This window comes from Haplochromis burtoni, unplaced genomic scaffold (assembly GCF_018398535.1).
Source record: "Haplochromis burtoni strain Fernald_Lab_line unplaced genomic scaffold, NCSU_Asbu1 Contig_229, whole genome shotgun sequence".
Classification (NCBI taxonomy): domain Eukaryota; kingdom Metazoa; phylum Chordata; class Actinopteri; order Cichliformes; family Cichlidae; genus Haplochromis; species Haplochromis burtoni.
In genome coordinates, this window is record NW_024582590.1 from 237,255 (window position 1) to 259,951 (window position 22,697).

A 22,697-nucleotide genomic window follows, 5' to 3' on the forward strand; every position below is an offset into this window, starting at 1 on the left:
TGCCTGGACTGGCACCAGCCTACATCTCTGATCTGCCACAGCCCGATGTCCCCAGCAGGTCCCTGAGGTCATCTGATCAGGGCTTACTTGCTATAAAACAGACTAAGATGAGAACTAAGGGTGACAGAGCTTTTGCCACTGTGGCCCCGAGACTGTGGCCCCGAGACTGTGGCCCCGAGACTGTGGCCCTCTCCCCCCAAACCTCAAGAACTGTGGACTCAGTAGCTGTTTTTTAAAAAACAACTCAAAACTCACCTTTTTAAAACTGCTTTTGGTTAATTTGTGCCTGTTTTATATTGTCTGTTTTACCCTTGTATTATTTGTTATCTTATGTGCAGCACTTTGTGACTCTCTCTAGAAGGTGCTGTATAAATATAATTTTTTTTATTTATTTCTTTAAATGTGACATGCAAACTAAGCTTTTTATAACTGCTAATTATGGCTAGTTTGGAGAGATATGACAGCCAAAAAACATCAAACATCAACTAAAACATTTGCACTTGGAAACACGAAGACAACAAACCCAGTTAGACCTCCGACACTTCCCAAAGCTCAGAGCTGCTGTGGCACAGGAGGCAGAGGCCGTCCACCAAACTCCAGACTCATTTATTACTCAGTCCATAACAGGCGTGATGAGAAATGAGAGCAGTCAGCCTCTATTTATGACTTTACTGAACTATTGTACCCGTGTGCTGGTGTAGGAATGTAATGGCCTCTTCTCTTAGCAGGTGCGTTGCTGATAATGATGATATTATGTTTTTATCTTTCAGAAGCAAGAATATTTCTCAGTGACCTCAGACTTCTCAGTATGCAGATAATTCATGGTCTTATCTTACTAGATGTTGGCCGTATTATCCAGCCAGCTTAGAATATTTGGACTTGAATTCAGGTGTAGGAAAAAACATGACCGCCCACTTATCAAGGCACTACACACTCTATATTTCCTTTTTAAATTTCAGATTTGATGGCCTTGGCTCATTCCAGGCGTGCACACACACAATAAAAACACCAGTTTATCGAGTGTAAGTGCATACACGCCGTGTGTCACTGGATCAGAGGATACACAAGTTTGGTAGTTGTAAATAAAAACACGTGACACTGGCAGAAATGAAGGAAGAGCTTCTCAGATGACAACAGACGCGATCAAGGTTGAAACACTGCTACCTTGTATGCTCCAAGATCTCTGCAGAGCTCTTTGCACCTCGCGCTCTCAAATGTGTCAAACTGCAAAGTGTCTTGTTACTATGTTACTGTTTCTCAACACTCTGTGACTGCATTATGATAACACAGCACACTCCCCTGTTTCAGCAAGGTATCCTTAAATGTCCTTCACAGCAGTGATCCCGCACGCTGACAAATGCTGCGACACGTCGCGTTTAAATGTGACCCAGTGAGAGCGGGAGCAGTCTCATAAACAGGACGTCACCACGCTAACGTCAAAGTTCAACGTGTGTGTGTCTGAAAGATGCCAGCGGCTGTGGGGATGCAGCAGTGTATGACTTTCAGGCAATGAGAACAGGCTGCCACAAAGGATTTACTGTATTTAAATAGTTACAAGAAAAATTCCTATTCACAGAGAACATGGTTTAGAATGGGCAGACAAAGTGTGACAATCTCATTAACCTCTATCACAGCACAAGACCAGTTGTGGTTGCCCAGTTGCCTTGGGCAGTCACATTTGGACTACTGTCAGGTCTTCTGTGCAGCCTGGTTGTTCCTGTTGGCAGCTGCTCCTTTCTCCCTGGGTGTGGAGTCTGTGCCAAGACAAACGATAGTGCTGCTGTCTCACTTACTCGCTTATTACTAAAGCATAAAACAAGTGAAGCTGAGGAAGGCTGTAGAATTCATAACTAGTTACTAAAACATAAAAAAGAAAAGCGAAAGTTTAGTTACTGAAATGTACCAAGATTCATATGCAAACAGGTGACAAATTAAAGGAAAAAATCTAAGCATTTACTTTGTATAATAAGAGTCACTATGTGCCACCAGGGCAGCTTTGCAGTCTCCAGATATCTGAAGTCAGTCAACCATTGGTTGGTTAGTTAGTCCCATCCCTGCACGAGTCCATGGTTCCATTTTCTTTATCACTCATCTTTATTTGGACAAATGTACAAATTTACTTCATAAAAAAGCCAAACATCTGTAGTCACTGTGCTGCACACAGGCTGGGCAGCAGGCCACCCCTCCCTTCCTTCCCTCCCCATCTCCAGCTGCCTCCCTCTTCCCGCTCCACCACAATCACCCACACATGCAGGGCCTTGGGGTAAAGGTGTGTCACCAGGGTGCAGGGCAGGCATCCCCCTTCTGTCCCCTTCTGGCTGCCTGTGCCTCAATTTTAACCCCAAACTTAGACATTCACATTACTCACACTCTCATAACACATACACGCTGGTGGGCACGCTACACGGCATCCAGAAGACCATCAGGGTGTACAACCTCACCCCTGGCGTCGGAGGGCAGTTTGGAGTCTTCAACCCCGGGCTCAGTCACTCAGGCACAGCTGGCTGCCGGCGGAGCTCACGGGCGCGTCACTGCAACCCCCCCTGGCTTCTGCTCCGCGGCTGCTGAGTGAGCCCTCATCTGGGACTCTCCTCAGCTCTTCTGGGACAGTGGCGCGGCTGCCCCTCTGTTGGTCTTCCTTGGTCTCTTGTGTTCTGGGGGCCTCTGGATGTCTGGAGTTTTGATCTCCTCCATACCTGCTTCATGCCCTGGAGGACGGGGCTGTGGCCCCCCCACACCCTCTAGCAGATCATTACATGAAGGAACCTTTTAAAAAAAAAACAAGCGCGTCCATGCTCACAGGTGTACACACGGGTGATCACACCCACAAACTACACCCTTTTTGGCTCCTACCTCAAAGCACACTGTGTTCTGTTGATCTTATGTGCTGCACAATAATGTTTAATATTTAGTATTTACTGTCATATTCCATATATCATTGTGATGTTGTTTATTCTATTCTCTCTTTTTTTGCTTGTTTTCTCTTTTTTCTTTCTCAACAGGTGATCCAGGTGATTGATATTTGTATTTTTTGTCTGTTTGTTTTGTTGGTTTTTGTTTTTTGTCCTTTATCACCGTTCCTCTTCCCCGCTGTTTTTCTTTCCCTCCTCTCTTTCTTTCTCCCAGTCATGTCTGTCCCGTGTTAGCAAGTGAAAATAAAATAAAATAAACAAAGTCAAACAGGGACAGCAAAAGAAAAACAAAAACAAAAAAGGTGGACAGAACGACCGCATGGACCCGGACAGGTAACCAGCTCTGACAGAGGACACTCAGTTTGATTCACTTTGCAAAAAAAAAAAAAAAAAAGCAAAACAAAAGAAAACAAAATGAAACAAAAACAAACAAACAAAAAAAGTTGTTTGTATAGTACACGGAGAGAAACGTAGTCGCTGGAAAAAAGTGCAAAAATGTCTGCCTTGGACTTCAGTGGTGCAGCAGGAGACGAGCAGAGAGGAGAGGCTTTTGTGCAGAAGTGGGTCAGTGAACTCACCACACACACTCGAACAGCTGAGTGTGTCCTCAGCACATTTCCATCTGTTTTGTTTTGGAGCAGCTTCATGGTTTCAAACTTGCTGCACGAGCTGATGAACGACTTCTGTTTCGTTTCTGACAGGAGGTGCGCTTCCCACGTCTCACCTGCACAGCCCGTCAGTGTCCTCAGTCATGCTGTTACCTCTGCACAAGCAACAAACTGCTGTGAACCGAATAATTAAACCGAGTTCACCCTGCAGTGTCTCGTCGGCTTTATGGGTGTTCCAGTTTTTCATTACCACATTGTATGAATTAGTGTAATTCATAGTCTGTGTGGACTTCAGCTGAGGGGCTACGTCACTTTATTGGGTGGGCCAGCCTGGACCCCCGAGGCTCGCCTATAAAACCACGCTAACTGCAACAATTTGGAAGTCGTCATTTCAGCTTCAAGAGTGTTGTGAGTGTCTGATTGATTTTAGCAGTGCTGCTTGCTTTGGTTGGATCATCATCTTTCATCCTGGCTGAGAAGAATGCTCAGCTACTGTCTGTGCCACGCGTCTGTTGTTTTTCAATAAATGTTCACAGGGGGACCTAATATGCATTTAACCAGGTGGGGGGCAGGTTAGTGGGAAAACAACGACCTTTCATTTGAGTTTGAACAAAAAAAATGGTACACAGAGAGACGGAAGAATCTAACGAGCAATTAAAATCCATAAAACAGGAAGTCAGCAAAAAAGTAACATATGAGATTCAGAAACGGCGGGGAGGTGTAATAATGACCTGATCAAAACCGAGGAAAGGCACCCTGACTAAATATCCATAAGGTATGGGTGGACTCAACAGAAAAGACCAATAGGAATTAAACTTCAAAATAAAACAGGAAGTGAACTTTGACACAGAAGAGGAGAAAAAGTCCTCGATGACCCAAATGAGGAAAAGAAAAAAACTAAAGTAAAACTGTATAGTTTTACAGATGAATTACAACAACCAGAAATTTGAATATTCATGTCTCACTGCTTTTACACAAGCAAAGACAAATGAGGTATTTAATGCTTTGTGGCACACATTACTGTTGTATAGCTGGCTAATGAAGAAGAATGTGTTATTTTAACCCTGTTTAAGCAACCAAACAGCAAAACGCTTTGTTTGTGTCTGTGGAAGTCAGCCATGTGTGATAGAAACCTGTTTGCATCCTGCATTCAGGGTCACTGATCTGTTCTGAGGCCTCTTTGTCTTAATGTGCAGAAAGAGAGTGTTGCTACAAACTCAGAGTATCTGTTCACCTTGGCTTTCCACAGATGAATGTAGGAAGTCTTTTTCGAGCATTTTTACTTCCACAGACTGCCTCGATAAATACCTCTCTCGACCTGCTGCGACCTAATAAAGAGGTAAGAATCCACTTTATGAGATAGAGACAATAAAAGTTTGAAAGGTTCACTCGTGATTGACGTTCTGCAGGTAAAAACACACAAAGGGGGCGATAGCAAGAGGCAAAGTCAGCAGGCAGGCTTTAGGAAGTGAATTTCAGTCTGAGTGCGCCACAGGAGCCCTGCGACTGAGTGGAGAACACGTTAGCAAAAGGGTTTAGAGTCAGGTGAGGCTGGGGTTACTACAAGGCCAAAAAATCTTCTTGTAGAGATCCTCATTTTAGGCGTGTGAACTCGCGTCTTTAGAAGCACGAGTATTTTGTCTCACCTGAACTTGAAGAGAAGCAGTTTCGAGAGAAAAGCATCTTATAGGTGTTTCAGGTTAGGATGGAGGAGCTTTTATCTTGTAGCACTTCACTGAAACACAAACCTGCCAGGACTCTCTGAAACATCCGTTTTCACATAGCGTGCTCTGCACAAGTCTAAGTACAACAGGACAGATATGCCAGGTGCTTCAGATACGTGTGCAGCTCTTTAACAAACAGATGACTCCATTTTTATTCAGTTAATTGAAATCAGGTTTTCTTCCTCGTGCATTACAGGTTAAAAAGAAAAAAGCAGCAAAAATATTTTTTTTCAGTTTGTAAAGTGTTTTAAAAATGTTTTATTTATCCAACAAAAGCAGTTAAAGAGCAGTTAGTTCATATTTCAGAAACAAAGACGTAACAATGTTGCTGCCAGTGACATGTATGTGCTGATGTTCTTTAACACAAAGGATATGAAAAAGCTCAGTTATTCAGTTATTAGCCAGTGTCGCACGTGCACTGCAGCCCTGAGCTGATGGATGTGAGAACGCAAAATGTCAAATGCAAATCAGTCAGACGAAACACTTTTCACTCTGCTCCCACACACAGAGTTTACTTCAGAGCACCGGTCAGGTATTCTAACACCTACCAACATGCTTTTGGTGATTGATTACAAAATATTCTTTATTCACCAGAATAACAAAGTAAGGTAAATGTTTTCTCTTATTTTGAAAAAAATGGGGTGTGGCCTAATTTAACAATTCTTATTCACAAACATCGATTTTTGCTTCTTTTTTTTTATTCATTTATTTTTTATCTGCATTTCAAAAACTTTGAGGGACACGTGAATGTGAAAAATAGAAAAAGTATATATATATTTATTTTTTCCTTGTGCTCTGTCTGTCAATAATAATAACAGCAACAAAACAATAATAATAACAATAACAGTAATAACACAGGGCCTGACTCATTTCATTTACAGAGTCATTAGCTAAACAAGTCAATAAAGTATCTGGGAGAGGCGAGAGGACAGGACATACACTGGGAAACAGAGGAAACGGGGAGCGAAAGTCATTTCTACCAGGGTGGATCTGCTGTATTATGCACAATAATACAAACAGATGAGGAGGGAGAAGGTAAAAGGAGAAAAAAAGAGAGAAAGGAATAAGAGAAGAAAGAGAAAGAACAGGACAAAGACCATAATCCTGATAAATAAACTAATATAAATGAAGATCCTACAGAATGTGAACTGTACTCTGAGTCAAACTGATGGTGGTCCTTGTTTTCCAGTTCACTAGGATTGTCTCTTTGCCAATAGTTAACGCTATGAGTAATAATTTGGGATTGTGGACATCATCAGTAATTGTTGTGGTGTCCCCCAGCAGACAGAGACATGCTGGTAATGGGATGAGACAGCCAATCATGGTGAAAAGTGATCTAGTTGTGCAGAGCCACAGAGCATGGAGATATGTATGTGTGCATATTTCACATGGAAGCAGACCCATTTTTGGCATTTTTTGAGCAGTGCAGTGGACCCGGTGAAGTATTTTATATTGAATAAGCTGAAGGTTAGAGTTTTTTGATATATACCAGATATTTTTACAAATTTGTTGAGTAGGTTCTATAATAAATTGTTCCGAGCTACATTTGGTTTGTAAGACTGCTGTGAAACACGAACAGCAAAACACCGAACGTAGATAACAAAACGGAAACGTTGTGCATTGCTGTTCAATTCTCTTTGGTCAGTCATCTCAGCTGATTGTGACATTAGCTTGCAGCACAGGGGGCCCGGCTCCTCGTCCTCTCTGTCAGAGCAAACACTTGTCAACACAGAGGACTTTTCAATTGATCCACCCGTGAGCTGATTTAATTAAGCCCTTGTTGCAGTCAGGCATGCTCCCACATAATCAGTTCTATATTGCTGAAACAACTTGAAGAGACGATGTCCTCCGATATTAAACCGGAATTTCAAATCATGCCAGACTCATTCCAAAATGGCAAGGATATTTTGGGAACCGCTGTGTGTCACCATGATGCACTTTCAAGTTATTCAGTCACAGCTTTAAAACACAATGTCATTTAACCAGAATCCACATTAAACAAATTTCTCTGAGAGGTGAGTCATTAGGGTCACATGCACCAAGGCGTGAATTTCTTCTTTCACCCTCTGCCACCATGTAGATCAGCAAAGGAGTGGCGACTGAATCACCTGGGAAGGGATCTAAAGACTGCATTATAAGCAGCTTATTGGTTGGTATCATAGGTCACCGCCTCAAAGAAAAGAGAAAAGTTTCCAGACTTGGCTTGAAAAGGCTGACATTAGAGTCCACCTCTATGAGTCTGAGGTGATGCTTCTCTACAAGAAAACAATGGATCGTTCCCTCTGGGCTCAAGCTCAGTTTGTGCCATCACACCACAAGCCTGAAGAAGACTATAAACAGCTCGGCTCTTCACATCCAGATCGTGCAGAAATAACCTTTTCGAATTACAATGCCTACAGGTAAAGGTCTCACTTCCGTGCTCTTAGTTGGGTGGTTTTAATGTTGAGGCAGTTGAGCATGCAGGATCCCTGACCTCGTAATCTTGCGAGCCACTTTAAACTACCTCTGCAAGCTGCAATGGCAACAGTTGCATGAGACTTAAAGTGGTTAGCTGTATCCTTTAAACATTTAAAACACTGTAGACTTGAAAACATCTTTGCTGGATAGAACTTATATCTGTGAACTGATGTAATAATTGCATCTCAGGCCTAAGGTCTTCCCCAAGGCAATCACTGCTCAGAAATCCGATTTTATCAAATAATTTTAATACGAGTGGAAAAGGCCTGAGGGTACACTGGTGAAAACAGCCCCCCACCCCACCCCACCCTGTGTGACCCTACAGCAGTAAAGATGCCTGGGGACCTGCCACCATCCACGCCAGTTATAAAGTGACAGACATGATGGTAATGTTCAGTCTGCGTGTCCTGAGCACAGTAACTCATAAGAGACGAGTGATGCTACAGTTTTGGAGCGTATTTTGATGAAACTGAGATGTCTTTGATGCCTGATTGCTTTGAGGATACTCATCAGGTTCACTTCAACAATTGTCTGCTTGCATTACAGGAAGACAAAGATTGAACCCTTTTAGTGGGTTTTTAGTGTTTTCCTTGCTCCAAGCACAGTAAAATCAATGACATTTTGCCTCCTTTTTGGCCAAAATGAGGGAAGAGAAAGAACGAGAGACCCAGACAGACTGACAGACAGTCAGTCAGACGAGATTGAAAGCGGCATAGACCAGAGAGCCTTAATATTTCAGATCTAATGCATTATTTATACCCTCGGCAAGTCAGCTGAATCTGCCAGAGTGCTCTTGGGTGAATGGCGAGTTTTCGATTCAGTGCCACGTGTGTGTACGTGTGTGTCTGCAAGAGTGTGTGTGCGATTGGTGGAGCAGTGGATGAAAGACAAAGATAAAAGCTGGAGCCTAGAGGCCCTCACTGTGAGATCCATCTGCTGGTGGTGTGAAGCTCTGAAGTTCTTTTAGCTCTCAGGTACAGCAACCCTAGGTGGTCGGCGATCATGTGTGTGTGCGCGTGCATGTGTGTGTGAGTGCTCATATAAAGTGATGCCCACCAGAGGCCTTTGAGTAAACCACTCACTGGCAGCAAAGCCATGACAGTACATTCTTATTGACTGTATAATATGCACATATGTAGACCTCAGTAAGGGCTGTATAAGAATTCCTTTGGTGGAGAGACTCTGAAAGTTATGTTTCACTTTTTCGGACAGTTAGCCCTCAAGTCATAGTTTTAATTTTTTCATGTTAATAAAGTTAATAAAGCTAAATCTGAAGATGTTCGCTGTGAGTAATGTGGAAAACAGTGAAACCTGCAGCAGTCGAGTTTGTAAAAATGGCGTCACGATGTTTATTTGCAGCTGCAGACGGAATACCTGTTCACTGTTTACAGAGTGAACCCTAAGACTCACATGCCACCCACATCAAGGCCCACCAGGTGAGTTTTTATAAGTAATAATGGATATCATTCCACAATCTGCATGATGAGTTACAGTATTTCAGTGAGAAATGTGAGAATTACCTGATCGAGGGCTGGGACGTACATTTTAACTATGCATGTGGAACAATATCGTATTCTTAGCCTTGAGAAACTGTTGGAATGCTTTTACACTATAGTTTGGATCAAATGGGAGTTCAACAGTTGGAATCTAGACCTTTTACCCCTAACAGGGAGCAGGATACTCCTGCTTGTCTGCCAATTGTTCATTTATTTTTGAGCCTTTGAAAAGGGGGGCTGTGTATAAAAATGGCTGTAATTCCTAAACCGTTATTGCGATACTAAACCTCTGGGACGTTATTAAAGACGAACAAAAGAGGCCCAGAAATGATAAAGTGTGAATGTGAAAACATTCGACTTTTAAACCCAGAGGATTTGTTCCCCTCAGTTCCAAAGATGCACACAGTGTTGTTAAAAGAAAGAGAGATGCAACACAGTGATTAACGTTTCCTCATTGTACCGACTTTTATCATGTCGATGGCATGAAATTTTAAATCAATACAGGCTTTAAACACCTTTTAAATATTACACTGTGTTTTATTTATATTTTACACAAGGTCCTGTCTTTTGGAAATAGAGTTATGTATTTATATTTATAGTTATATTGTGTCTTTCACATGGACATTCACAGCAAAAATGGCTAAATCAACAGTTATTCACGCTCACCGAGGAAACCCGGTGCCAGTGCCCAATCAGAACCTCTGCAATCATAAAACTGGCTAAATATGAATTGAATCTGATGATGTTCATCACGAGTATTCTAAAAAAAATAATCAAACATGTGATGGCCCAATAGCTGACGATTTGTGTTTTGATGATGCGTGCTCGCAGCTAAATATAACTCAAACTAAATGAAAACTACAGTGAAGCGTGTGAATAGTTGCTAATATTCAGGAACAGCCTCTGATAAAACAGCTGGCTTTAATGGAAAACACACGTGTGCACAAACGCACAGCGTTTACTGAAGCTTCAAATATGATCTGAACTGAACACCTCTGGGATGTTTCACCTTTAAGCTTGTGCTACACACGATAAGTTTCATATTTTTATACTTGCATTTCAAAGTTTCTCACATATATGTGTGTGTGCGTGTGTGTTCATCTATACATATATGTCTAATGCAGATGATCTTACATTAATATAAATGTGACGTGTAGTGCGAAACATGACCTCCTACTGTGACTTGGATGATAAAAAATCATTTTCTCAGTCATGATTTTTAATAAAACAGGAGTGAAGCTCACTTCCTGCAGTCCCAGCAGAATCTGTCACCAAACTGCTCACACTTGAACCCACAGGCTCACCTGTAGACTCACCTGTAGACTCACCTGTAGACTCACCTGTAGACTCGGCGCTCGCGCACACACGCGGTATGCCGCTCCTTACTTACACGAACCGGTTTGGTTTCCGTTACCGCGCCGCGCCGATCGTCACTGTTTGGGTCGTTGCACTTGAGCTTCCTCACATTCCTCCCCTCCGCCCTCCTCTGTGCGCTCCAGCTGTGTGTGGGGGCGGGTAGACTCCAGCAAACCCCTCCTCCTCCCCTCCTATTGGGCTGTGCAAGGGCTACGACGCGGTGGGATGGGTTGTGGGGGGTGGGTTGCTGCGTCTCACGGCTTTGCGGCTGAACTCGCCGGTAGCTTAGCGGGACACCGTGTTTTCATCTCTGGGATTAAAACCTGAAGTATCGCTCGTGCGGCAGTGGAAAGCGCTGAAAGCCTCCGGAGGATGTGGAGATGCTGATCCGGGCCCGTGAGCGCGCACAGGCGAACTGACTCGCTCTAGTTCCGTTTGGACACATTTCTCGAGCGCGTCCTCTCCTGGCATCCACCTGCCTGCCCATGGAGGGACGTCGCGATGCTGTGCACAAGGAGAACTAAAACTTTGGTGTCAACATGCGTAATCCTGAGCGGTATGACCAACATCGTGTGCCTGCTGTACGTCGGTTGGATCACCAACTACGTGGCCAACAGCGGTCCTAAAGTTGCGGAGAGCGGCGGCGGCGGCGAGGCGGAGAGAAAGTTGGAGGAGGACAGCAAAGGTGAAACCCTGAGGATTATCGAGAGGCTGGACCGGCTGGAGAGCGTCGTCAACGAGCACATTAAAGGTCAGAGCAGCCGCCGTGGTTACGGGAAAGTTTGGAGCCTCCGGGGAAACGCCGGGCTCGGCGTCAGTGTAGGAGCAGTGCGGAGTGATAAAGCTGCGATCCCCGCACAATAATCAGTTACACGAACATTTCTGCTGTTGCTTACGAGTTTCTGTTGATGTAACCGGGGCTGAGCGACTAGTTAAAGGGTTAATCAACAGATTAGCAGCTAATGGAAATATTTGAGCCCCATTTGTCCAGCGCGTGTTCCAGATTAAAGTCACAGCTCCACCTGTGCACCGAGCCTCACGGAGACTGCTGCAGTCCATGTGATTATTTGCAACATGCAAAGAGAGCCTTTTAAATGCTGTGGAAATTTTCCACTGGAATATACAATGTATCAGACCTGCTACCCAGATCTCATTAATAAATTAGCATTGATTACTTTATTAACAAAGAAAAACAAGAAACTGTCACGTAAGCAGTAGAAAGCAGACAAATATGTAAAGTATGGAGACTGTTTGCATACTTTAAATGCAGAAAAAGAGCTGTGGAGCAATTTAATTACGCAGGCAGGACCCACACGGCCCTTTTTCCATCTTACATTACTGCAGATCATGTTTCAGCAGCCATGTGCTCCTGGCTCTGTGGAGGACTCTTGCTTTGCCGTCCTGTACATCTGTGACAGGTCACCCTGTTTCTCATTGGCTGTGAAATAATTGCGGAGCCTTGTGTGACATGTTGTTTATCAGTTAAAGTTAGCCAATAAGCCCCACCTTCGCCACCACAGTGCTTTAATATTATAGTAGAGCAAGAAAACCTGGAAAATTCACATGTGAGAAATAAAGTGGAGACGTTCCCCTGCTGCTTAAAGGAGGCAAATCCATGAATTTATCCTTCTCTCACAGCTGCCTGCAGGTCTTGGAATAGCAGACTTCTACACATGTTTAACAAAACATCGAAGCACTGTGTGGCTGCAGAGGGAGCTGTGTATCAGTCCACCGGTGGTCCAAGTCAGAGTGATTACAGAACAGTAAAAGTATCACATGATTCCACAGATTCTCATAAGGTGTGAGCTCGCAGCTAAAGTGCCTCGATGTGCCTGTTTTAGGGTACAGCTGCTTGTCGCTGATGCAGAGCCCACTAAGGCTGTGGGTTTCAAAGAGTTTTGTGCCTGAGTGACACAAACAGGGAGAGCTAAAACGTCAATGCACTCCTGCTCGTATTCATATCTGTGCTAAATGGTTTCTGTATTATCTGTAATGTTGCAAGTTCTTCGTCTGCCAGTTTCTGTCAGTTCTGGACTTCATGAAACACCTTAACATCCAACAAATGTTCTCACTGTTCAGATCCAGCTCTGGTGAAGGCAACCAGTCATCTCTCTGAAAGGATATTTAGATCTGGCTCCGTGTTAGCATTAGCCGGCTTCTCCCGACAGATGGTGGTCGGGGTGAGGAATGCTGAAGCCATAAGTCTGTACAGTTGTGTGTTACCAAAGCATTCCTGATGTGGGACACTTGTATCCTAGAGAGAGCGTACCATAAAATAATGGTACAATGCTTTTAAATGGTGCAAAGTTGGTTACAGAGTTACACCCTTAATTTATTTTATATGCAGTACTTTTCCCTGTTAGCTGGAATCCAGGGTGTCCAGAGAAAGAGTCGACCCACAACCTTCTTCCTGTGAGGACGCAGAGCCAACTGAATGAAATGTGTGCGAAAGCCTTTCATTTAATGTGACCTCTCCACCTGATAACCAGTGAACAAGCATAGTTTCAGAAACTAGAAGGTGTTAGCTTGCCAATTATTTGCCCTTGCAGGTACTGTGCAGTGAGGGTTTCCTTTGGGTATACCAGCAGGGTGAAAATTCCACATAAACCAGTAGATGTGCACCCTAACCCCGTACTGACCAACAACAGGAAAACCCTTTCAGCTCTGAAAAAGTTCGGTCCAGTGATTTGCTCTGGGGGATCACATGTATTTCCAAAGATGTGATTTTGTTAAGGAGCATAGTGCTTGTTATTTGTACTTGAGTCCATTCATGCTGCTAATATATGCATTTAGTGGTGTCTGAGCTGAGTAGAGCCTCAAATCCATTGATAGTTAATGTCCCACTTTAATGTACTATTTGTGTTTGCTTCATCACCCCATTTAAAGCCCTCTCTGGACAACTTTTAAAGTCCAACCTATATTCAGGAACAGATTAGTTCAGTTGTCTAAAAGCATCATTGGTGTCAGAGCTGGATAAATGTTTCTACAGCTGTCTGAATCTGTGGACGTCTTCATTAAAGGAGACCGTTCATTTCCAGCTCTATATTTTTATTCTAGGGATTTTATTTCTTTGTTCACAGTTGAAAATAATCCTTATTTCATGCAGGCCCTCAGCTCGTTCCTGCCTGAGAGCTGAAGCCGTCATAAACAGACGTTTCAAACAGCAGGTGTGTGTGCTCACTGATGACCAAAAAAGGATTTCTCCTGTCTTTGACATCATAAGCAGAACACTGCTTTCATATCTGCACATCTGTAAATAAAGTTGACCCTCCTCATTCACCTCGATTCGACTCTTAGAAGAAAAACAAAAGCTTAACACAAAGTTGTATCAGTGTGTTGATTCCTGACTTAGATGCATCTCCTAAAAGTATAAAGTCTTTCACTTCATTCATTGCACCTGCATGATAGGTGTGAATAAAACTGACAGAAAGGAAACTTTGCATACAGCACAATGTTGCACGTGGGGATACCTTTGACCAATATTCTGACCGTTTTCCTGAAGCAACATTAGTCATCGTGTTTACCGGACACATCTGTCGCCAACATGGGTGCAGTCGGGTTGGTAATTTCAGCGGGTCTTTGCGAGCCGGATGGTTATGCAGACAGGTGTGCTCTATGGGCGTCAGCGGCCGTTGCATTGTTTTCTCTTGGCCTTCGTGCATTAATTACCCTGCAGTTTGTCGTGTGTTTTCAGGCATTTGAATGAGTTAGTGGTGTTGCTTTATGCTACAGACACAAGTCTAAAGCACTCTCTGCATATGTTCTTGGTTAACATCACTTGCCCTAAAGCTGATCCGCTTTGAGGGGTGCGTTTGCAGACTAAAGCTGTGCCAGACGTTTGGATTTTGTTATAAATCTGTCTTTAACCTGGTGTTACTCATCCAGCCTCATCCAAGACACTGCAATCCGCGCAGCGCAGGAAGCAGCCGGGACTGGCACGTGCAGCCGCGTGGTCAGGTGCTGATTAAGGGAGCGTTTCAGTCGTTTTTGCTTTGCATTCTTTTGGCAGAGCATGGATTTTCAGTATCGCTCGATCGCAGTCGTTGCACTGTGGGAAGCCAAAATCGAGATCAAGATTAAACTTTGATTAATTGTGCAGCTTTAATACAGACCCAAGAGAAGAAGAAAAACGGTATCAATCTGAAGCCTGAAGCTTCTGGCTCACATGGATTACCTCGACGTGCACTGACATCATTATTTCAAATTTAAGACATGTTTAATACGAGGATGCACCGCTGGAATGGTTCATATATGACAGAAAATAAAGAAAAGAGAATACGTTCACCCCAAAGAACTGAGTTTTCTATGTTTACTAGCAGCGAGTGAGGATTTTATCCATCCGTCCATTTTCTTCCACTTATCTGGGGCAGGGTCGTGGGGGCAACAGCCTAAGAGAAACCCAGACCTCTTTCTCGCCGGACATGCCTGGAACAGCTCAATCAGGAGGCAGCAAGCTGAGGGGATACCTGCCCGGCCCGCTGTCTCTCACCAAGAGCAACTCCAGACTGGGACAGAGTCCGTCCCCTCTCCAGGAGACTGGTTCCAGAGCCCAGGCTGTGTGTTGAGGTGAGCTAGACTATATCTAGCTGGTACCTGTTAATGTCATGCAGTAGCTCAGGCTCCTTCCCCACCAGAGAGGTTACGTTCCATGTCCCAGTCACTAGTCTCGGTAGCTGGGGATCGGTCCGCCAGGGTCTTGACACCTGGCCCAGCACACACTGCACCCGACCCCTAAGGCACCTCCTGCGGGTGGTGGGCCCACAGGAGGGTGGGCCCATGTCCCCTGGCTGGGCTGGGCCCCCAGGCGCTCGTCCTCGGGCACCCTCTCCAGGTCTGGCTCCGGGGCGGGGCGCTGGTAACCCTGTCACAGGCAGGGTGAACTGTTCCCTAGATTTCACACTCATAGAGATTTCTTTGAATTTGTGTGCTCCCTCACCCAGGACCAATTTGCTGTGGGAGACCCTACCAGCGGGCAAAAGCCATCCAACAACATCTACCCAGGATTTTATTCATTGATACAGACACAGAGGGCTGCTACTCCCCCTGGATACTTCACGTTTTAATTATGCTCCTCAGAGATGTGCATCAATGAGTCAACAAAAATTAAAAAGTGGGGCAAACTCTCTGCTAAATGGGACAGTACATGATCCAGTAACTGAGCGCGGGATTTAGGAGAAATATGCACTGCTGAGTTGATTAACACCGGAGCTCTGCTCTAATGCCAATAGTCGGCGAGAGAACGCCATTCCTTGGAAAGATAAGGGACCTAATTTATCAAACATCTCTGAGAAAGACTGTTGATCCAGGATTAATTTTGTGTTTCGGATGAGCTCGTCGAGAGCACGCTCCTAATCAGAGATGCTGAATTAATGCTGTTGAGAGGAAAAACATCATTTCTCATGCAGAGATGTATAACTGTGGTTCGTTTGTGCAGGGAAAAGATACGATTTTGCATCAGTTTTAAGAAAACTAAAGAAAAAAGGTTTTTTGTCTTGCATTTAAAATCATGAGAATGTAAATCATGAAGTTTCTGAGAAAAGAACTAAATTTCATTCAAGCAGTATTTTTATTCAGAGCCTTTTTTATTATATATATATATAAAAATGGACATTTCATTCACCAGTGACCAGGAGAGCAGGCCTTTCATTTTATACCTCTGCTTCAAACTAACTTACATTTCTGCACATTTTAGATGGGAAATAATGCAGATTTTTTACCAAAGAGCAGCTGAGAAAAGCAGTTCATTCTTTCAAGCATGACCTGCTTTTTTTATATATGGATGGATTAAAATCTCAGGAATTGAAAGAAAGCTGGCTGTTGGGTCAGATGTGTGCCTACAACAGGGGGCAGTCTGTTTCCACTCTGGACGGGGATATTTAAAGGGGCACTGGCCCTCTGATTCAGAACCAGTTTCTCACAAGTGGGCAAAGACGAGTGAAGACGTCACGCTGTTTACTGTGGCAAAGAATTAAAAGCAAATCTGAGGAGATGCACACTTTTACACACGCCTACATATTCTGATTTAAAGCAGCATCTGTGTTTTCTAATGCGGCTCAGAGTCTTTGTGCAGAGATGTGGGTATTATTAAAGCACACTCATCATTAATGCGGAGAATGGCAGGCTGATGGTTTACTGAACTGTTCAGAAGCGGTAATAGAATCTGCACAGGCTTTAGGGTTACAGCGGGTGAGCAAACTTAGCCTCTGGAGTGCTTGGCACTCTGCTCTCCTCCACTCTGCTCAGCCCTCGGGCCCGGTGCCAGATTACATTATCAGCCAGAGGCTGATGTGTTTACGTGTTTATGCATTGTCACTGATACAAAATGACCGGACTGCAGCGCTGGCATGCAGGTTTGAGGATAATACGGTGCTCAGTATGCAGCAGAAAATATACTTCACAGGCTTGACTTTCATTGGCATTGAATTGAAAGCTGACTCAGAGGGTTTGTAAAGTTTGAATGATTGATATATGAGCATATTACTAATACTCAAAAGCACTAAGGTTCCTGTACTTCTGACATTTTAATGGTGGTATGAAGACTCAAAGCAGCAACTGCACATCGTGCCGTTTCAGGATCTCAGACTTGTTCTGAACTAAGACCTTAAATCATTGACTAATGGACCCCAGTGTTTTCAGCACTGTCTAATCTCATGAATCAGTACTGGAAGATCAGGCTAACTCATCAAAGAGCTCAGAGGCACTGTCTTTTAATAGCATTTAACATTCTCATGGCGTGGTCATGTTTAACCTAAAAAACCAATCAAATCAAAGTCTTCCTTTGAGTCTGAGTATGCAGTGGCCTGATTTAATGTGGTCAATTCCAGAGGTTTGTGATGTAGATGAGTTAAGGACAAGTATGTTAAAGAAGCTCAACTAAAGTTTTATCAAATGCACAATCCTGAGTCACATGAACCAAAAACAACACCTCAGATAAAACCTGTTTGAATCCAGGACGCACTGCGTCTCAGAGTAAATACAACCACCGTCTTTTTGATTGCAACGTGTTTAATTGTGAAATAAATATTTCAAATTTCCCATTCACAGAGGTTTGTCTTTATTCATGCAAAACTTCTGAAACAGAGTTTAAGGTGTGCGTGACATCTCATTGGAAAGTTATTAGCCCATTGTGTGGTTGTCATCTGTCCAGTCAATATAATCATTCATAAACAAATATCGATAGCTTCCCCTCCCTGAGCCTGGTTCTGCTGGAGATTTCTTCCTGTTAAAAGGGAGTTTTTCCTCCCCACTGTCACAGACTGTTTCCTCATAGGGATCTTCAGTTTGTTGGGCTTTTCTCTCCAGTATTGTAGATCTTTACCTTATGATATTGAGTGTTTTGACCTTACTTGGGAAGTAAGATTATATAAATGGAACTGAACTGAATTAAAATGCAAATAAAAATCCACAGGTGGATACTGAAGTCGGGGACACAGCCCCCAAACATGGCGAGCTGTAACCCCCAGCTGTCTGCTAGGCCTCAACTCCACAAATTCAAGTGACTGACGCAGGTGACTCAGCTGGGTTTGTGGTCTTGGGACCTCTCGGAGCATTTTTAACGGAAATTGAATTTATCTTCCAGCGGTGTTGAATTTGCCGGTTGGAAAATCTTATCACTCCACTGGAAGTTGCCAGTAGTCCTCTCAGCTTCTAGCTAACCTCACACGCTTGGCCATTGTTGGCAAGTTTGACTCCAGCTCAGGGCCTAGCATCTGTTGGCTACAATACATGCTAGGCATGTGCTGGTAGCCAACAGATATCTCCAATTTAGCCACCGATATGGTAGCAAGAAGCGTATTTAGTGATACTAGGATAGAAGAAAAGGGTGTTCATTCACAGAAGCAGCCAGTTGGTCAGACTAGAATTATTTAGGAGAGTCAGGAAGACGTTTATCTTTGTTTCACGCAGGATCACATTTATGTAGCACATCAGTCTCACACTCTGCTGTCAGTCTCCTGGAAAAGGTCACAAAGATTTTCTCTGACAGTTTTTTTTCTTTCCTTCTTGAACATCTTTTCATTTTTGACACACTTGACCTTCCTCCAATTTTCACATTCAACATTGTTTTTTTCTTCTTCTCTGGTCTGGGATAAATTTCCTTTTAGTCAAAACTTCATCCAACTATGGTTTCATTAAGATCGTAAAAAGACACTTTATAATTTCATCTTCTGTAAGAGCTCTGCTTTTATTATTGACTAGTTCTAAAATTAAGTAGAAACTCCAAAGCTGATTTCTTTTTCTTTATTTTCTTTTATTTGTGCGATATTGATGATGATGATTTAGTTGGCTGAAAGGTGAGATGATGTATAGTATTTAACAGTTTATATGACGTAAAAGCGTAGGTTAGATAATCCCAAGATCTTTAACATTATGTTGTTGATTTATATACTCACAGATGTCTTTCTGGACCACGTAATGCTGAACCCTGCTGGGCTCCAAAAAGAAAACCACGTCTCAGTTTTAGGCTGGATTTCCGTTTTAGTGAGCTAAGCAGAAATGAGATATCCCGACTCTGCCGGAGCATATCAGGTGATCCCTCTGGCTGTTGCCATGTTGCGTGGCAGGCTTTGCAGAGGCACAGGTTAAGCAATGAAGAGATTCAGGTCAGCAAGCAGTGTGTGGCTTAACACATTTGTTTACAACCATCCATTTCTGCACCGTGGAGCTGGTGTTAAGTGAGCTATGCATGAGTGTAATTATGGAGACGTAATATGTGTTCTTGGCCACTGTTACTACTTTTTTTGGTCTTATGTCTGCTCACACGTGACGTTTTGATTCGTGCTCTGCATTGTCTGTTTCCACCCTGCCAACAGACTTATTTTTAGGAGTTTCTTTATGAGTCAATGCAAGCTGATCCATGTTGACAGTGTTCAGAAGAGGAGGAGGGTGGACTTCTGAGACTGTGTGTGTGTGTGTGTGTGTGTGTGTGTGTGTGTGTGTGTGTGTGTGTGTGTGTGTGTGTGTGTGTGTGTGTGTGCGTGCGCATGTCTCAGTGCAAGTCGGGCGTCTTCGTGTCATCAGAGGTGCGTGGCATTGGTGTGAGATCTGATGCAGGTGTCAGCGCTTGTGCATTGTTGCATAAAGAAGAGCATCAGCGTACCATCCTGTCCTCAGTCGGTTCTGGCTGTCATGACACTGCAACACTGGGAGGTGCGCTGGGAAGTGTGTAGACAGAAATCAGTTTTTGGATCTCTTTTTTTCCCTCATGGTCGTGCTCCAAGATGCCCGAGGATAACGCGGAATGATGCTACTGAGCGGAAGAGCAAAGAGAAGAAACTCCTTCGCCTCCCTGGAGAGGTTACTTTCTTTCCTGTGAATGTTAAAGAGCTGCAGGTTCCTCGCTCTCACACGTCTAAAATTCAAAGGGAAGGTGCTAGGCCAGGAGTGATAGTTTTGCAATGACTTAACCTTTAAGTCCTTCTTTGATTGGTCAGATGCAGGAGGGCGATACAACTCCACGAGTGCCACTTTCTTTGAATAAAAGCCAGCAGAGTTTGTAGCTCTGCCTCCCTGCGCTTGCACTGCCCTGAGCCCGACCGCAGCGAGCACATTATTGAGTTACGCTGTGACTGGGCGCAGATCTCTGAGGCGGGATCTGACCTGCGCACAAAAATGATATTTCCTGCTGGACACAATCTGATTAAATATAATTACTAAACTGTTTCATAACCTCTTCCACCAAATTGTGTTATGTGCTAAGTAGCCTCAGGAACCAAAAGGCGCTTTATTTTAATTTTTTTTGTACTGTGCTTTCTCTTCTTTGGTGTCATGAAGGGTCATTCCATATAAACTCAGCCAATATTCCACTTTTCCACTCAGAATCATCTCTTGCTCTTTCTCTATTTTTATTTATTTATTTTTTATTTTTGAGGAAAAACCTGCCGAACCTGATGTGCACTTGGATTCAGCAGGTCCCTGAAGCCAAAGCATTGTTGTTGTATAGAAAATGTCTGGATCACTGTTTCTTTTCTCATATCTTCTCACATCAGATTAGAAATAATTTCCCCTTCGAGGTGTAAAACCACAGCGCACGATGATTAGTAGCATAGCAAGACTTTATAACTGACAGATTCCAGCTGTGCAACTGTAATTAGATTTTTTTTATATCTAAAAATGCATTTAGACATTTATACTGTGACGGTGTATAATCTAAGCTGACAATGGCGAAATTTAGGGATTTAAGACCAATTCACAGCACGTCTGCTGCAGAATCCAACGCTGCACACTTTCTGGCCCAGGATTTTATTTTCCAGTGGATTCTGCATTCAAAGACAGCAAAAAGATGAAGGTGAAAATAAATACAATCTGCTGTGTGTGCAATCTAATGATTGCATACATTGCTTTTTAGATGGGCAACAAAATTTACCGTGTAAAAATGGAGATGCTGAAAATCCCCATTCGTTAGATTTTATTACTAGATCATTCCCAGCGCCTACAGTGGTGGTTGGTTCAAACTCGTCTCCTGTCTCTTTGTCTCTCTCTTGTCTCTTTCCTGTATCACTGCCACATCGAGCATCGTCTCTTTTCATTCATGTGCTGCTGTGTCGGCGTAACACAAACCCAAGGCTGACTGACCGAAAGCCGCCGCTTTAACGTCTCGATGAAATCGATGACGGCTTCGACATTTTCCACCTTTTATGTTGGAGCTGTGGTTTAACTGGACAAAACAAAGTATTTACATATATCTGCTTGGACTCTGAAAACTACTGGAGAGTATATTTACAATGTTTTAATTGCTTTATATGCAGAGTACACGATCACTGTGTAGCTTTAGAAACCAGATCCTTTGTGATTGCTTTGTCATTTCCAGGCTACTGAAGAACATTTAGGCACACCAAACTCTTATCATTCAGAAAGACTTTTGAAATAATATTAATTTGAACACATTATAGAAGCTCCGTGGGGTCGTTGTTTAGCAAGGGAAAGGACCTGTTTCATCCTCAGTCAAACATGTGGAGCTACTCACTGTGGCGAGCAATAAGGCAGTAGCTTCTGTTTGTTTTAACACATGTTAATAGAAATAAAATTCCATTATTCACTGGACACGACACAATCAAACAGGAGTGTGAAAACATGTGAACCAAACAACGAGCATTATAAAAATATCGGATGGACACATTTAGATTTAATTGTATTGATTCTCGTGCAGTTTGGACGAAGTGTCTGACTGTTCTCTACACACACACACACACACACACACACACACACACCCCTTATAGACGTCTCCTTGGCAAAACAGTAGCACAGTAATCAGCTGCCACGGGTTAAGGGGACACCTCTAGAATTGTAGCTAAAAATCTGTGCTGGGTTCCACTTTTAAAGACGGGGCACTGCACTCGCACACAAAGGAAATGATTATAAATGCGACGTTCATCAAGTTTAACTGGCTGCCATTGTGAGGAACCCTTGATTAGTGCTCTTTAACTACAGCCTAGCATCACTTCAGCCATGTGTAATCTGAGGTAGTAGATTAATAGAGCGAGGGAGAGTATCCTGCATGGGTCAGTGTTTGTTTTAATTTTACTGACCCTTTATGTAGTCATGGTAAAAAGAAAGTACACCCTACTGCAGCTCTATGGGTTTATATATCAGGTCATAATAAAATAATCTGGTCCTTTTGAAGGGTTTAAAACTAGTCTAGTGCAATCTAAGATGATTAAGTGCATGTCATTATTTATTTATTTAACAAGACCATAAAAGAAAAACATTAAATGTATTTATCTGGATGCAGAAGCAGTGAAACTAAGTACATCCTACTACTTCCCCAAGAATCAACAGGGTCAGCAAGAGCTAGGAGCTAGGGCTGGGCTATATCACACCGTTCACGGTAATACCGGTGTAATTTTGGGCAACGATAGGAAAATGAAATATGGCGATAGAATATGGGTAAAACGCGCATACGCACATGGCGGCGACGCAGAACGAGAAGAGCGAGAGCAAATCGTTGAATGAAACGATGAAGCAGAACTGGTTTGTAAAAATGCTGCAGCTTCACTGGTGTGGAACTGGTTTAGCTTTCGTCCGTCAGATACACAACAAAGCACTATTTTTGGTAGCGCATGCTAGCGGGCCGTCGTTATTACCGTGTTGTTTGGAAAATACGGCGCACTTAAAATCAATCCTTTGATTTTTCTGAAAGTCGACAGA

The 22,697-nt window shown here is 43.3% G+C and overlaps 1 protein-coding gene across 1 annotated transcript in view; it reads left to right on the plus strand.

Moving 5' to 3' along the window:
* Positions 1 to 10,693: 10,693 nt before the first annotated feature.
* LOC102298050 (polypeptide N-acetylgalactosaminyltransferase 18) overlaps positions 10,694 to 22,697 on the plus strand; it is a 196,516-nt gene continuing 184,512 nt past the window's right edge. The window contains exon 1 of the mRNA XM_042226803.1: positions 10,694 to 11,304. Within this exon, the coding sequence (XP_042082737.1) occupies positions 11,055 to 11,304 (250 nt within the window). The 5' untranslated portion in view covers positions 10,694 to 11,054. The remainder of the gene's footprint in view (positions 11,305 to 22,697) is intronic.